A 16,505-nucleotide genomic window follows, 5' to 3' on the forward strand; every position below is an offset into this window, starting at 1 on the left:
AGATAGATAGATAGATAGACAGATAGATAGATAGATAGATAGATAGACAGATAGATAGATAGATAGATAGATAATTTATCCAGTAGGAAATTCGGTATCTAGTAGCATCATTACACAGAGACAGGAGAAATTCAGCAAAAAGTGTAAAAAATAAGTGATAGATAAAAAATAGTGAGGTAGAATGTATTAAAGTATGTATAAATATACAAGTATATATATAAACAATATACATGGTGTATATAAAATACACAAAAGTAGGGTATTTATAAAACCGTGTACAGTATATAGTGAGATATGTAATTGTAACATATATAAAATACTAAATATATATAGTGCTGTATAAAAATATACACTGTATATAGTAGCAGAAAGTAGTAGCAGAGCAACTACAGTAAATATGTTGAAATCCCTATTAACCTATTAGTTTTACAGGCACATGCAGATATTTGTGCATTTACTGTAAATTTTCAGTAATTAATCAGCTGTTATTTTATATTATTTTATTTTATTTATTTATTTGTTGTTCGCTCTTTTCACCGAGCTCCGTTCGGTTCCTACGTTCGGTTCACTGACTTGTGTGCACCACTAAAACCTGTCCGGCGGAAGTTGTGCCTACGGCCCTGTCACAAAAGCAATGGCGAGCGGTATCGGCAGTAAGTAATATATATTTTTTAAAAGTCTTCGATATTCTTCTTGATTTTTTGAAATCCATAACAACAAACAGACTCAGAAGATTATAATTAATTTAGTTTGACCCGGCCGAGCAGCCTCGTTGCTTGATAAAACGTTAACTCAGTGTGTGCTGCTGTGTGTATCTCATGAATGTGTCCCCCTAATCAACATCGCTAAGCTAACGCTGCTATTTAAATAAAATGCTGGCGTTTGCGGAGTTATGAGCCGCAACTTTTTTAGTAGTTCTGTGTATCTTTAAGTTATATTCACGGCGTAGGTAAAACAAGAAGCCAAATGCTACAGTAATGTAGGTAGCAACCTCTAACCGCGATACAAGCTAATATCAACAATGCAGCTAACTGTAGCTAGCTAACTTTAATAAACAATGAAGCGCTGTATTCCAGCTGGTACTGGTATCGGTGTGGTCTCTTTAATTATTATTATTTTTTAAATTTAACTGCATCAATAATACACCACAGACCGTAACATCTATATCGGTTATATGTGAAAGGTCCGCCACAGATGCATTACCTTAAACCAAAACAAATTGCTCCGGAAACACAAAATATTGCAAAATGTACCAGATGAAAACACATTTTTACAGAGAATATAAAATAAATAAATACTTGTGCATCAGCCCAGACTGAGAGCACTGTTACCCGTGATTTTGTCTTATTTATCCGTGTTTTGTGTACATTTGAACAAGTATGTTATTGTTTTAAGCCACCTGGGCTGTTGGACGGGTCTACCCTGCAGAATAATCCAACAACTCAGATGTAGTGGCACTGTTAACATCTGTAAAACATCAGTAAAACAGTTAATGTAATAAATAATCTGTGTTTTTTTTTTTTTCCTCCCCCGCTCCACAGAACACAAGATCCTGAATGTGGGTCCTACGGAGCCCTGGTCGGTCAGGGAGAAACTGTGCCTGGCCTCCTCTGTTATGAGGAGTGGAGACCAAAACTGGTAAAAACAACAACAACTCTGTTTTTCCGTTCCCAAGCATCTGTGGATCAGTGCAATATGAATCTGTTCTATTATAGTCAAGCATCCGCAGTGGGGGCACATTAATGCAATAGATAGATAGATAGATAGATAGATGTTTATCCTGTGGGAAATTAGGTATCCAGTAGTATTACACAGAGACAGGGGGAATTAAAGTCGGCATAATGGGTAATAAAAGAAAAGAAAAGTTACGTAGAATGTATAAAAAGCCTACGGTCAAGAAAATAATATACAGTATCAGCGATTATGTATTCACAATGTACCTGTAGGCAGTCAGCATAGTTTGATATCTGATCTCAATCGTGGTGCCATGTGTCACTCTAGCGCACAGGTGTCAAACTGATCCGTGAAAGGGCCGCTGTAGCTGCAGGTTTTCATTCCAACCATGCAGCAGCACACCTGACTTGGCTCAATCAATCAACCGAACTGCCTTCACGCAGTCATTTCAGGTGTCCTCTTGCTTGATTGGAACAAAAACATGCCAGCCACACCCACTGCATGGGTGCTGCATGGTTGGAATGAAAACCTGCAGCCACATGGCCCTTTCACGGATCAGTTTGACACCCCTGATCTAGCGCTTAGTAAGAGGAGACAAAAACGTTAGTAGTAAAAACTATGCACAAGCTGAATGTCTATATAAATCAACTGAATATAAATTTCAGATTGTTTTTTCCAGTGTGTTCATTCTGAGGAGTCAGGCCCCACCTCCAGCATGATGAGCTATTCAGTGTCTTGATCAGGTTCAGCCTGGCTCCCTATTCCAATTTTGAAACCTCGGTTACCATTGTGCTCCATGTAAACACCCACAGGAGACAAAATAGACACCTCAGAAAAATGTCAGTTTTCATAATATAATGTTAAGGTTTTTTGAGTTTTAACAAATTCTGTCGTTGACTTCCAGGGTATCTGTGAGTAGAGCCATCAAGCCTTTCTCAGAGTCTGGTCGTCCGCCCGACTGGTTCTCACAAAAGGTGAGAGAGCTACAAACTGTAGGATACTGTGTTGTACCATCTCAGTACACCCCAGGTTAACATTTGTTCTCTCGGTTTCTCAGCATTGTGCCTCACAATATTCTGAACTGCTGGAAGCCACAGAAGCACCAAAGTCAGTATACACACATCCATCATTAAAATAATAATGTAGTCGAATGTTAACTATGGCTCAAACAAAGTGTGCGTCCTCTCTTGCTCCAGGCGTAAGCGTGGCGAGAAGGGTGAGGTGGTCGAGACCATTGAAGATGTCATCGTGCGTAGGTTGACCACCGAGAGGATAGAGGAGCTGAAAAAGCTGCTGCGAGACACACAAGAGCAGTACAGGTGCATGAACGCTCAAAAGGAACGACGTTTGAGGGCTGCGATGCGTGAGCTCTGACCTCTCCCCCTTTGTTTTTGCGCTGGCAGGAAATTGAAGAAGGAGGTTGACCTGATTCAGACGGGTCACATGGACTCGCAGCTGAAGGAGCTGTGGGCGGAGATCACACTGTAAGGATTGTCTCCATTTTATAGTAACGCTCTGTTCAGTGTTTGGGTTCGGGGTTGGCGCACACATCTGTGTCCTCCAGAGGATGAATGATAATAAAATTTGGTAACCTCCTGATTCACATGACCCCATAATCAGGTCAATTACAAACCAACAATTTTGTCATCTTTAGCTGTACAGTGATCTTTACAGTCTGCAGTATCTTATCAGGTTTTACCGTGTCGAGGTTGCCCATCCAAGCGGTCTCTGATGAACTGTTGGGAGGGTTTTCCCATTATGTCGCTATATATAAACTTGCAGTCTTACCTCTCTCCGTTACTTCCGCCGCCATTCCTCATTTCTTGGTTGTTTTTGTGTCTCCAGAAAGAAGAAGCAGGATGAGGACGAAGCAGAACAGAAGAGGAAAGCCACAGAAGCAGCGTATCAAGGTAGTGTAGGGTTCAGTCTCACTCATTGAAGGCCTTGTGTTAAAATATATAATATGTAATATAAACATCTCAGATCATGTGGGTGTTTATGGGGAACGTCAAATTTGTTGTTCTTTGTTCATGACCCCTCTCTTTCATTCCCAGCTCGCCAGGCGGTGAAAAACACACCGAAACGCCTTCCCAGTGTAACCGTACGTTCTCCTCTGGGTACCAGCCCCCCGACCATGGATACCCAGGCCGACTCTTCGGTCCCAACGCCACCCATGGATACAGGAGGTGTTGCCTCCGATGACACCACCACCACCACCACCACTACTACCCACTCAGTTGTAAGAACATCCTTGTGTACTCTTTTAGCTTTGATTCTTGAATGGAAAAACACTACATATTCTGAGCTAAGCTTTCTTTTATCTTCTTTATTGAAAACAATCCCAGTTATAGTTACGGAGGTTTTTTCAGGACAGATTTCATGGATTTCTTCTACATATACTGTAATTTAACATCAGAATCTTTGTTTCATTACGAGGCAATAGAAATAAATGATCTTAAATGATACTGTACAGTGTGATGGAGTCCTGTTTCAACTCATCTGATGTGATTCTCTGCCGCTTCGTCCAGACCCAGGGGGTTGGAGTTTTTCTGCCAGCAGCAGCAGCAGCAGCAGCAGATCCTCCAGGACCGGGGCCCAAAGACGGAGGGCTGGCTGCACTCGTAGATGACTCGCCACAGAAAAGGCTGCTGACCCAGAAAGCCACGCCGCCGCCCTCACCTCTTCTGTCAGAACTGCTGAAAAAAGGCAACCTCATCTCGGCCAGCCCACGTCTGGTGAGAGGCAGCTTAGCTTGGATCGTACCACCACAAATTTAAAAAGGGGGATGCAGTTTATCAGATGGTATAGGCTGATATTAGTCTTGTTGATGGCCGTCTGCCTATTGGACAGTAAGATGACATTTAACAGTGGCTGAGGCTGATGTCTGTAGAGTCTAAATATTCTCTTATTCTCTTATCACAATTGCATTTAACTACAATTGATTTACAATATTGGTCCTAAAAGGTTTATTTGGTAGCCTATGTAAACATTTTTATACAAGATATGTTATAGACAATTGTTTTTTTCACACAAAAAGGGGAATAAACAACAAAAACAATCATCCAAATTGTAATTTTAGAAGTTTAAAAAAAGCTGGGTAAGCTTAAACATGATATAGATGATAATATCCAAAGGCAACAGAGCTTTATTATTATATTCTGATTTAATGTTAATTTTTTTACATATTTGTTTCTGCTGTGATTCTGTTTTTAAAATTTCTGTGTTTTTGTTGTCGTGTCTTGTTGTCAGGTTGCAGAGGGCGACTCTGCTGGAAGTCTAACCAATGGAGTACAGACGGCCACAGCAGCTACCGCCTTACCACCCGGTCACGAGGTCATTACAGGTAGATACGCTTCAGTAAACGGATCTTGGAGCAACACCGCCCTCTGCTCTTTGATACTCGCCACATAGCGCATGGATATTTGATTTCAGAATATCACAGTTCTACATTTTGTAGCTGAATTGTTTCAGCAAACGCAGAACTAACTTGTTGTTATCTAGTCATTTAGATGCATAATATACAGTGTGTTCAGAGTGTGTTCTACTTATAGGGGTAAATGTCTGACATGCTACCAGTGAAAAACAAACTATTGTTACCGTGACTGTGTTTACACTGGCACGCCTCAATCAGAGCAGACTGCCCCTATCTGATAGCAGAATGCTTTCTGTGCCGCACGTGGAGTAAACATCAGGTAACTCGATGTGTTTCCGGGAGAGAGATGTACAAAGTCTGAAATCTGAAGAAAACTTATTTTTCTTCAGATTCCAGCTGATTTGACTCTTTGCATATGTCAAAAACAAAACTTCTATCCTGGTTGATTTCTGCATGTAAACACATCATTTCATTTAACGTTGGAATCAAAATGACTTCAGTCAGGTTGAGGAAGTGTTGTCCGTGTAAATACAGCCTGTGTTGTTGAAGATGCTTACTCTGGGCGCAGTGAGGTCTTTGTTGTGTTCTTATCTACTCGCGTATGTGTTTTTCCAGAAGGTGAAGCAGAAGCCGCGGTGAAGGCTGAGCTGGGTGAGGAGACGGGGTTACGAGAAGAAGACCTCGTAGCCGTGTCTTACATGGGGGATGAACTGGACTTGGAGACGGTGGGAGACATCATTGCCATCATAGAGGAGAAGGTACATAATAATATTGTGTCTTGGATCTTAAGGAAGAAAGAAATTTAATTGTGTAACAATTACTCCTTGTTTGTTGAGGTGTTACTTTTCCTTGCTAACACTCAATTTATCTTGCAGATGCTTTGTTTATGTGTCAGACTAGAGTACACACGAACTGTTTGACCTAGTGTCATCAATACCCAGTAGAGGAAAAGACAGATGCAGCACTATATAATACACCGATCAGCCAGAACATTAAAACCACTGACAGGAGAAGTAAATAACGTTGACCGTCTTGTGACAATTAAATGTTCTGCTGGGAAACTTTTGGACCTGGCATTCATTCATGTGGATGTTACTTAGACACGCACCCCCCACCTAGACCAGACCGGGCACACCCACCCCACAGCAATGACACTCCTTGATGGTAACAGCCAGGCGCACAAACAAAAACGCTCTAGGAGCAACTCAAGAAAACATGAAGAACAGCACAAGGTGTTGACCTGGCCTCCAAATTCACTAGATCCCAAACTGATCAAGTATCTGTGGGATGAGACCCGGCAGAGACCCCTCCCCTCAACCTAAAGGACCCCAAAGGCCCCCCACTAGACACCACAGGACACCCTCAGAAGGCTCATGTCCATTCTCTGATGGGTCACAACTGTTTTGGAGGCACAAGGGAGGAAGATGGGAGGGTGGACATAATGTTATGCCTGATTAAATGTGTTATATATGACATTTACATGTTGTTTGCGTGTGCTGTCGGTTTTCAGCAGATAATGATTTGTCCTCCTTTTCTTTTCTCTCTGTGCTTAGGTCGATGACTCTGTGGAGGCTTTGGATGCAGCTGCGGTGGAAGCGGCTCTCTCTCTTTGTGAAGAGGCTGTTTCAGAAGGCCACACCCTCCCCGGCCCCTGGGAGACCCAGGAACTGAAGGCTTCAGACCCCACACCCGCGGTCCAAGACCCGGATCCCCCACAGGAGCCCGAGGACGCGGCCGCAATGTCGGCCCCGCCGTCCTCCGCCAGCCTGGAGACACAAAATCAAGCAGACACTAAAAGAGAAGTAGAGCTCAAGGGAAACTGTGAAGGACCTGAGGTAACGGGAAGTGATGTCACGTCTTCCGTCGCCTCAGACGATGGTGCCACAGGAAGTGAAGTTACAGAAGAGGGGACTGCGGTGAAGGAGGCCGCTGAAGCTACAGTGAAGAGCGAAGGAGAGGAGTGGAGCCAGCCTGAACCCAACCCACCTTGTTTAGGTGGATGGCACACAGATGTGTACTCGGAGAGCTAGCCGTCACAAATTTATGTTTTCTAATTCACTTTTCATTTTTGTCCAACAGACTCAGAGGACAGCTCTGTGTCTGGGAAGGAGTCCAAGGTAACGCACGTACTGTACCTGCACACGTTGACAATTGCAAAAAACAAAACGGCATAATTTCACTCTTATTTGTGTGTGTGGTTGAATCCAGGAGGTGAAAGAGGAGGAGGCAGGGAGTGAGGGAGATCCTGAAGAAGGGATGGAGATGAAGGAGGAGTGCGGGGAAGGGGAGGGTCCTTACCTGTCAGAGGTGGAGCGAGCGGCCAGCGAGAGTGAGGACGGCTACGGCCCGCCGTCCCAACGCTACACTGCTGATTCACTGGCCAGCAGCCCAGCCTCTTCCTCCCAGCTGTAGGTGTCCAGATGTTGTGTGACATTGTGTATTTCAATTGTGTAATCGGTGGTGCAACTTCAGAACAACATCCTGAAATAAGTACTATCCTTACTGCAACCAAACATTTTAGTAGATAAAGCTTAGCTGGCGTTCGTCATGAATATTCATGTCGCGACCTCTGAATCAGATTAGGACTCCGAGCGATGCTGTTTGTGCCTTTGTCTGTATGTGTTTGTCTCCACTCACTGTGAACAATCCTCTCTTCTTTCCCACTCTTCCTCTTCCTCTGCTCTCTCTCGTTCAGCTCCACATGTGGTGAGGACCAGGAGGCAGTCCAGGCACAGAAGATCTGGAAGAAAGCCATCATGCTGGTGTGGAGAGCTGCAGCCAATCACAGGTACTTCCTGACACACACACCTCAACACTGACTTGGCCAGAAATACTTAATCAACAGCTCACAGCTGATCTCGGTTAGAAAGGTTTTAACATCACACAGCCGTCCTGATTGCCTCGAGCTCATTTCATTGAATGGCAGGTGGCTGATTGTCTAACAAAGACGAACTATTAGATCCTTTCGTTCTGCGGAGTATTATGATGATATCTCATTAACAAAATATAATGAGCTAATCAAACCCCCACACGTTCCAATAACAGCCAGAAAGATTTGTGAATGAACCTTTTAAATGAGCTGATTAAACTAAATTAACCTGCAGGGGATGGAGTTGCATTAGTTTGTTAGATATTTTGTTAATAGCGAATGTGACCCACGGTCTGGAACAAAAGTACAGACGGGAATAAATCTCAGTCTGTCGAGAGGAAGCAGATGTTTTACTTTTGCTGATGCACTGCGTCTCTCAGGTATGCCAGCGTCTTCCTGCAGCCCGTGTCAGATGACATCGCGCCCGGTTACCACAGCATTGTACACAGGTCAGACCACACACACACACACACACACACACACACACACTGACATGCACTCTCTCTCGTCTGATTTCACCCAAACACAAAATCTACATCATCTGCGTGCCCTGGAGTTGAATTTGTTTACAATAAAATGGCTCTGATTTCATTTCAAAAGGAAATACAGACTCATATTCGGATAAGAATTGAGTCTGGCTGGTAAACAACAGCCCAGACTAAAGAAATATACATTTTTGGACAATTAGTACTTGCTAACCACCACAGAACCTCGACAGGGTGGTGAATCTGTGTTAATTCCATTAATAACACCAACATTTTACTTTATATCTTGCTGCAAAATGTATTAGATGCAGATTTGATTATTTATCGACACAAACTTATCATGAATACATCTCCCTCCGCCGTCCTGCTCCAGACCCATGGACCTGTCGGCTATAAAGAAGAACATCGAGTCCGGCGTGATCCGCACCACGGCCGAGTTCCAGCGCGACATCATGCTGATGTTTCAGAACGCCGTCATGTACAACTCGTCGGACCACGACGTGTACCACATGGCGCTGGAGATGCAGCGCGACGTCCTGGAGCACGTCCAGCAGTTCCTGGCCACGCAGCTCATCATGCAGACCTCGGAGAGCGCCATCTCCGCCAAGAGCCTCCGCGGCAGGGAGGGAAACCGTAAGCCAGGAGAGCCGGCCGAGAAGGTGGGTTGGGCAGTCGGGTGGGGGAGTTATAACCATTATTAAACACAGTTGTCAGCTTTCAGGGGAAAAACTTTGTTCAGACAGTGGCTCCACACAATTTTATTGAGAGAAGACGTCTGATCAGAATAACTGAGTAGGTGTGTTGTGGCTTTACTGAATTTAGATTATCTACAGGAAGTGCATACGTTAAAAACAGGCCTTATAGTGACATTATGAACCGCAGTTTACTTTCCCTGCAGATGTCACAGAAATCCTGTTTGAAAGAAATGTACTAGTGGATTTTGTGTTATTTAAAATGTCTTGGAAATGTCGGTTACGGTTTATGAATGGAGACACATTTGTAGAATACGCCGTGAATGGATGTTTGGTGCATAGCTGCTGACTGTCCATATTTACCAGTTAAAGGGGAACTACTGTTTTTTACAACCTGGACCTTATTTCTGGCATAAAATACGTTTACTCACCCATATAACTTTGGTGTTATTTGTTGTCGTTCGTCAGATATTTTGATCCGCGTATATCCATATAGTGGGAGTGACTGGGGCACCGAGACGCAGCCTCTAAATAACACATTATCTGCTGCGAAACTCGTTCATTTCATCAATATCTTGTTATGATACGCTAGTGCTATTCCTCGTTAACAGGTAACTCTGGACTCAACAGGGAATAGCACTAGCATATCACAACAAAATATTGGTGAAATGAAGTTTCGCGGCAGATAATGTGTATTTAGAGTAGGGCTGCTCGATTTTGGAAAAAATGAGAATCACGATTTTTTTGGTCAAGATTGAAATCACGATTCTTCAAACGATTCCTTTTGAGTTTGAAAATAAAATGCATTTATTCGGCATTTCGGCAAAAAAAACTCACAGTAACCCCCCCCCCCGCGTTCAATTTGGGAGAGACCCAGAGGTGAACTGTCCCCCGCGCCCCCCTCCCCTTTCCCTTTCTCATGCACATCTTCTGTGCACGGCACCTTCTCAGAAAGCAGGGGCACCTGCAGCTCCAGGGGGCGACAATTTGCCAGTTCCCCACACAGATATGACAGATAATAGAAAACCATGTAGCGGCGCAGATGTATTTGTTTATTTATTTTTTTTCCAAGTGCTCGTGCCGCCCCCCTTGTGTCATGAAAAAATACCGCCCCGGGCGACTGCCCGGTTCGCCCGTGCCTAAAACCGCTACTGGGCGCAGATATCACACTGTAGCACATTTTGCACATTATGTGGGCCTGTGCTTCGTCGGATTCTTCGAATCCGAAGTGTTGCCATACAAGAGAACTTGTTTTACCCTTTTTATCGACCAAACGGGACCGTCCTACCTCTGCCATCTCGCTCGTGCTGTTTTCTGAATAAGTGTTGAGTGTTGCAGGTCACCACGCACACACACACAGAGCTCGTGGGGCCGCGTTGAATGCTCTGGGGGAGTGACTGAATTGCGCATGCGCGTCTCTTTTCAGTAAAACCTCACAGACAACGGAAAATGGCAAAAGAATCGTTCCAACTCGATTTTATTAATTTGGAGATCGTTTGAACCAAGAATCGAAATCGTGATCAAAATTCGATTAATTGCACAGCCCTAATTTAGAGGCTGCGTTTTGGTGCCCCATTCACTCCCACTATATGGATATACGCGAATCTATATATGACTAACGACTCGAAATGACACCAAAGTTATATGGGTGAGTAAACGATCGCATTTTATGCCAGAAATAAGGTCCAGGTTGTAAAAAAAAACAGTAATTTCCCTTTAATGCACAACCCTCTTGAGATCAGAACCAAACATATCGATGTCTGTTCAGTAGAGTCTCCTCTTAATGCTTTACATGTCCTGATATACGTTCAGGTCCGTAATTCTACACACATGAATTACTTTGATAGCTTTTTACAAGCTTTCTCCCTGTGTCACTGATACTGCGAATACATTTTGTTCCCTTCCACTGCTACGGACAGTTTGTAAAGTACACTTGCATTGCACTGCTTCAAGTTTTAGTACAATCAGCCAATTAGTGTTTTGTTATGCCTTCAAAGATGCAAGATATCACGTTAACCTTTTACATTTTACCCGACGCAACGTCAGCTGCAGCCGCATACCTCGACGTGTCGCCCTCAGTCTGAGCCTACTACACCTGAATCCTGCTCCGTTAGTCTGTCAGTGCGTAGCATTACGTTCGCCAAGAGTAATATACGCTGGTGTTAAGTGACGGACTCACGGGACAGTCACAAATGAACCACACTCTTGATGGTTGTAGTGCGTCATGCAAGTCTGACGTGTACATATTGTTTACACGGGTCTCTTTAGAGGTCGGGACACGCCGGTCTGACCACATCCACTCTCTGTTCTGCTCGCTGTTACGTGCCTCAGCGGAATAAACCTTGACGTTGACTTCCCAGCTGATTTATGTCCTGCATGCTGGCTGCACCTTCCTCACTAACCGCTGTCTGTCTGTCTGTCTGTCTGCACCTGCCTGTCACTGACTCATGTGCTCGTCTGCCTCTGTCTGTATGTCTGTCTGCACGTCCACAGTGATTTTTATTTTCATTGTTTGGAGCTATGTATTACATTTAAGAGGATCCTTGCGACTCATGGCATGTTTAAGGATCGTGGAATTTAGAGATGCCAGGAAATAAGTAGGAATTTGCTCAGTTTCTTCAGAAATATAGTTGAATCTTGTAGCTAATACTTTACAGAATATACTTGAAAATGTTTTCATCTTTGTTCGTTGTTTGGCTTTACCTCAACGTGTGTTGAAATCCGACTGTCGGTCGTGTTGGTATTTAATCAGAATTAAAAATAATAATAACGATTGATAGAAAACAATGATTTATTTAAAATCTAAATAACATTTGTAGTTCATGGAAAAGCTACAACTGAATAAAAGTCAAGATATTTTCCTTGGAGCCATATTAGGAGCTGTGGTATGTCTTGTGTTTGTCTTAAAGTCCTGTGTTTGCCAATGAGCGTGTGACTGCTTCTGTATGTGCCCGTTTGTCTCTGGTGTATTTTTTCTGTGTTTCTGTGTCTATGTCGGTGATTTCCTATCTGCAATCGGGAGTTTGAGTGTGTGTATATGTCTGTTACGTGGCTATGTGCCGTGCTGAGGTTACGCGGACGCCTGTCGGGCCGGCGCGCCTCGTCTCGTATGAAACTTGCTTTCTCACGCACGTGTGTGTGTTTTCTTTCTCTTTCTCACTCCGATGTTTGTCCTCCTACAGGACAGTGTCCCAATGGCCTCTCCTGCTTTCCTTCTCTCTCTCTTTGTAAGTATTCAGGTTCTCGCTCAGATCTCACCTGAACCAGGTCACGCTACGCACACGCTCCTCTCAGCGCAAACACGCACACGCACACCCCATGGCACATCTGTCTACACCTCTGATCTCTTTCCTTTCTCTCAGTTCCTTTTTCTTCTTTAGTGGCATCAAACGAAACGAGGCAGTTCTGAACATACTGTTAAAATCAGCCCCTATTATTGGTCGGTTAACTTTTTTAGGTCATTTTCTTCTTGTCAAGAACAGGGAACATTTTGAATGATGCTCCCATTAAAGTGACAATCTCAGTTACAGTATGTTCTCTTAAACGATAATGGCAGTTTATGAACCTCACTTCTCAGAAATCCAAACAGTGGGAGTTCATCAATACAAAGAAAGCAAACTTTGGACTCTGATACTTGGTAGTTCAGTCTGTGACTTACTGGCTTTGGAAGACAAGAGGACACAGTGCAGTCATTCTGTAATTGGATGATTCCAGCCAAATGCATTCTGGGATACCTGGCAGTTACCTCCTGATGTGTCCTCAATGAGACGGATGGGACGAGATGATGTTCCTCATGTAGAGACAAGAACGCATACTGAGTAAAGCCCAGAGTCACCTGTGTAACCTTGTCAGTCAGGTGAACTTTAGCTCCGCCTACTGTGAAAGATAACTGTGGGGATGCGTCGAGTGTCACTGTTTTCAAAATCTATAATTATGAACTACAAATTAAAACACAACTTATAGGATATAATTTAAGTCTAAAATCTAAAAATCTTTCCTGTTTTTGTGACGTGTTGTGCCCTCATTACTTCGACTGAGCCACAGTCCATTGCTCAAGATTAGAAAATGTTTATTTTATGGAAAAGTATTCAGATTTGTCCGGTTTGACTTTGTGTCAGGCAAACGTGATGGAACTTTTTTGGTTTAACCCATGCTGAGCTTCCTCTTCATGTACCTCAGTCATCTAGTCAGTCAGTCAGCTGTGATGGCAAAGAAAGTCGGTGTCGCTCCAAACATTTGTGTATGAAACTAGGGTCAAATACTCAAAAGTACAGACGTGATAAAGTAAATAAAAACAAAGACAGGCAAGAAGTCTCCAACCCTACATGGTGTTGGTTGAAAACGATGAATTAGAAATTTGCCAGTCAAAACGTGGAGCGAGACGCAGACCGGGCTACACCGGCTTAAATGACCTTTTTTTTTTCCCGTACGAGTCAAGAGCATCAGCAGAGACTTCTGTCTCTCTGCATAATTTAATTTCGATTAAGATGGCTCTGTGAGTCTGGAGGAAGATAAAGCTTTAAAAACACACTGGACATGTTTGATTGAAGACGGCAGCGTGCTGAGAAAGGAGGGGGATTTAATATAAAATGCTCCCTGTTAGCCTGTGGGCTACATTTATTGAAGTGTTTTAGAGATAAAACGACTTCCAGACGTCACACACCGGTGGATCAGATACGAAGCTGATAGACGCGTTATAAAGCGAACAGTGACGTGCTCTCTTTCTTTCTCTCTTTCTCTTGCTCTCCAAGTTTCATTTTTACACAACATTCACCACACACACACACACACACAATCGCCCTCATTCATCCCTCAACACACCGTCTGTGTCACCCTCATAAACTTTTAAGTTTCGTTTCCACACAACATTCACACACACACACAAACACAGGCTCCAGTGTCCTTTCATCACTCCAGCTTCCGTCGACCTTCGGTTAATGACCCCATGCCGGTTTTCCTGTGTTTTTCGGTTCCTGTACGTTTGTCCACGTCTCTGCATGTTATAATTTCTTTTCTCCTTCCTTTCTTTCTTATTTTTATTTTTTTTTTGAAGCCTCCCATCATTTTTGGTCATCATATTATTATTATTATTTATTTATTTTTGTTCTCCATTTGGGGAGGAATCCTTCCAAGCCGGACTGTGCTGTGTTTTTTTTTTTTTGTGCGGGTCTCGATCACACGAGGACAGCCCGCCACAGGGCCTCCCTCCATGCGCTCTGTCCGACTGACCTTTGACCCTGGCACACTCACGTTAAAGCTTTCTCCTGCTCTCTCTCTGTCTCTCTCCCCCTTCTTCACCTCTCTCTCTCTGCCACAGGACGGAGGCACCAGGGGTCGCCGTAGTGCCATGGAGGCCGACCTCAAAATGAAGAAATAGACTCTTAGAGAGACGTAGAGACACTCTTGGAATAAAAGTGGAGCTGACTACTTGCTGGTCGCTTCGGTTGTCTTGTGGAGAGGACCGTTCAGTCTTTGTGTGCCTGGTTTGTTCATCTGTACTTTGGTACGGATGAAGGTATATGTGAATGTGTACGTTGGCGTCTCAGAGAGAGCTGCAGCTTCCTCTCCTCTCTTTCATAATGTTGGTTAATGTGCAGCGCCCACGAGATTTCACTCCAGGACAAAAACAAGCCAGCGCAACACTTTCCCCAAACATAATTTCACCAGTGAAGGTTTAGGTCATCGTTCCCCGCTGCTGCTGACACCAAACGGAGACAGGGAAGGGGAAGATTGTCACCAGCAAAAGTTAGTTTGGGATCAGATGTTGTTGAATTGTGGTTAGGGTTAATAGTAGTTTACTGGTTGATCTGTGCGTTGAGTGTGTCCTGTACCAAACTGTGACCGCCCCATATATGCTAAAAAGACACTAGACGGCAACAGCAGCAAAGACGGCCTCGTAAAAAAAAAAAAATTACGCGCTGCTCTACGAATTCAAAACTAGTCTTACTAGTGCTGCAAGTTCGGCTGAAATCACACAGGAACCAAGACATCTATCAGTTTGATCACGGCTAAAGTGTTATTAGAAGAGTCACAGGAAATGTATCGTTGATATTTAGAATTACATTTTCTGCCTCATCAGTGAAACAAGATGTTTCTCTAAACTGGTGGTTCATGTCTTCTGTGTTTTGGTGATGGGACAGCGTGCTCCAGCCGACTGGCCGACACCACTGCATGTTTTAGCCCATTAAGTTCACATCTACTTCACATTCCTAATTATGTTTCGCCAAAGCACGAGGCTTTTGATTAATGACTAAAAGATCCTGTGATATAAAGTTTCCTTTAAAGTCACACCAAACAGCATGTGACGTTCGGCCGGACTTTTAAGCCTCAGATGTCTGGCGTGGCCTTGAAAGCACCCAGAAGCAGGCTATACCGGCAAATATCTCTTTTTTTCCAAACCAGTCCTCGCCCGGAGCATCTGTAACCATGTCGTGATGATATAACTTTTATGAGTTACCTTGACCTGAAATAAATGTTGTAGGGAAATGAACTGAAGCAGGAAACCAATCATAGTATGCGTAGTGAAATGGCAAATGTGTAAAGTTAGTGTCAGCTAATGGGCTCAAACAGTTTGTTGCTGATATATGAATCATCCATACTCGTCACTTAGGATGTAGCTTGTGTTTGCTATGTAAATAGCATAAGAAATGTGTTTGTAATGTGTGTGTTAGGTGGGGGGGAGTACAAAATCCCTTTTGTACCAGAGATGGGTCGTGTAATTTCTGTGCGTGGGTAGACGATACATGTATCATGTGTTCTGTTGTAAATTTGTTAAATAAAGATTTGATCTAAACGTAGAGGAGTCGAGGAGGTCGGAGATGATTTATTCGGTGGAGGGATCTCTTGTGCGCAGCGTAATTAAACTACCAGGCCAGGGTTCCCACTCCTAACCTGAAATTATTTTACAGGACTTTTACAGGACATTTTCAGCCGCTACAGAGACAAGTTATCATGTCATACACTAATACATTCCCCTGTCCCGCTCATTCTTTGGAATGATACTAGCGACACTGGCACTTTTCAACTTACCGTAGTCCCAAGTTTTGTCTCTAGGTGCGGGGTCTGAAAAGTCGCTAAAGCCAGAAATTCTGTGCTAAAGCTAGCGACAAAAAGCTAGCGACAAAATCATAACTTTTCAGGGTTCCCACGCGTCCTGGAAAACCTGGAAAACCTGGAAAATGATTGACCAATTTTCCAGTCATGGAAAACATATGGAAAATGAGAAAAAAGGTCAAATGTCCTGGAAATTATTAAATTATCCTGGAAAATTATTTATCCTGAATGCAAACGGGTTAAAAGTTATGCGCATGCATGTCTTCTGGGCAACATAAGGCACAGAGCTTCTCTGCCTCTAGCCAGCGCAGCGCCCCACGTGACACTGCCAGCAAATCAAATTTGATTTTGTCGCTAGC

The 16,505-nt window shown here is 43.5% G+C and overlaps 1 protein-coding gene across 1 annotated transcript; it reads left to right on the top strand.

Moving 5' to 3' along the window:
- The first annotated feature begins 542 nt into the window (after nucleotides 1-542).
- brd8b (bromodomain containing 8b) lies at nucleotides 543-15,890 on the top strand. The gene is made up of 18 exons (XM_084550256.1): nucleotides 543-653; nucleotides 1,542-1,638; nucleotides 2,579-2,648; nucleotides 2,732-2,781; nucleotides 2,871-2,993; nucleotides 3,078-3,158; nucleotides 3,520-3,584; nucleotides 3,729-3,913; nucleotides 4,203-4,409; nucleotides 4,924-5,017; nucleotides 5,663-5,805; nucleotides 6,601-7,042; nucleotides 7,127-7,164; nucleotides 7,256-7,455; nucleotides 7,743-7,835; nucleotides 8,297-8,365; nucleotides 8,775-9,060; nucleotides 14,411-15,890. The coding sequence occupies exons 1-18, from the start codon at nucleotides 635-637 to the stop codon at nucleotides 14,468-14,470; spliced, it is 2,322 nt and encodes a 773-aa protein (XP_084406382.1). The 5' UTR covers nucleotides 543-634; the 3' UTR covers nucleotides 14,471-15,890.
- Nucleotides 15,891-16,505: the final 615 nt, after the last annotated feature.

The sequence above is a fragment of the Chelon labrosus genome, assembly GCF_963514085.1.
Source record: "Chelon labrosus genome assembly, chromosome: 8".
Taxonomy (NCBI): Eukaryota; Metazoa; Chordata; class Actinopteri; order Mugiliformes; family Mugilidae; genus Chelon; species Chelon labrosus.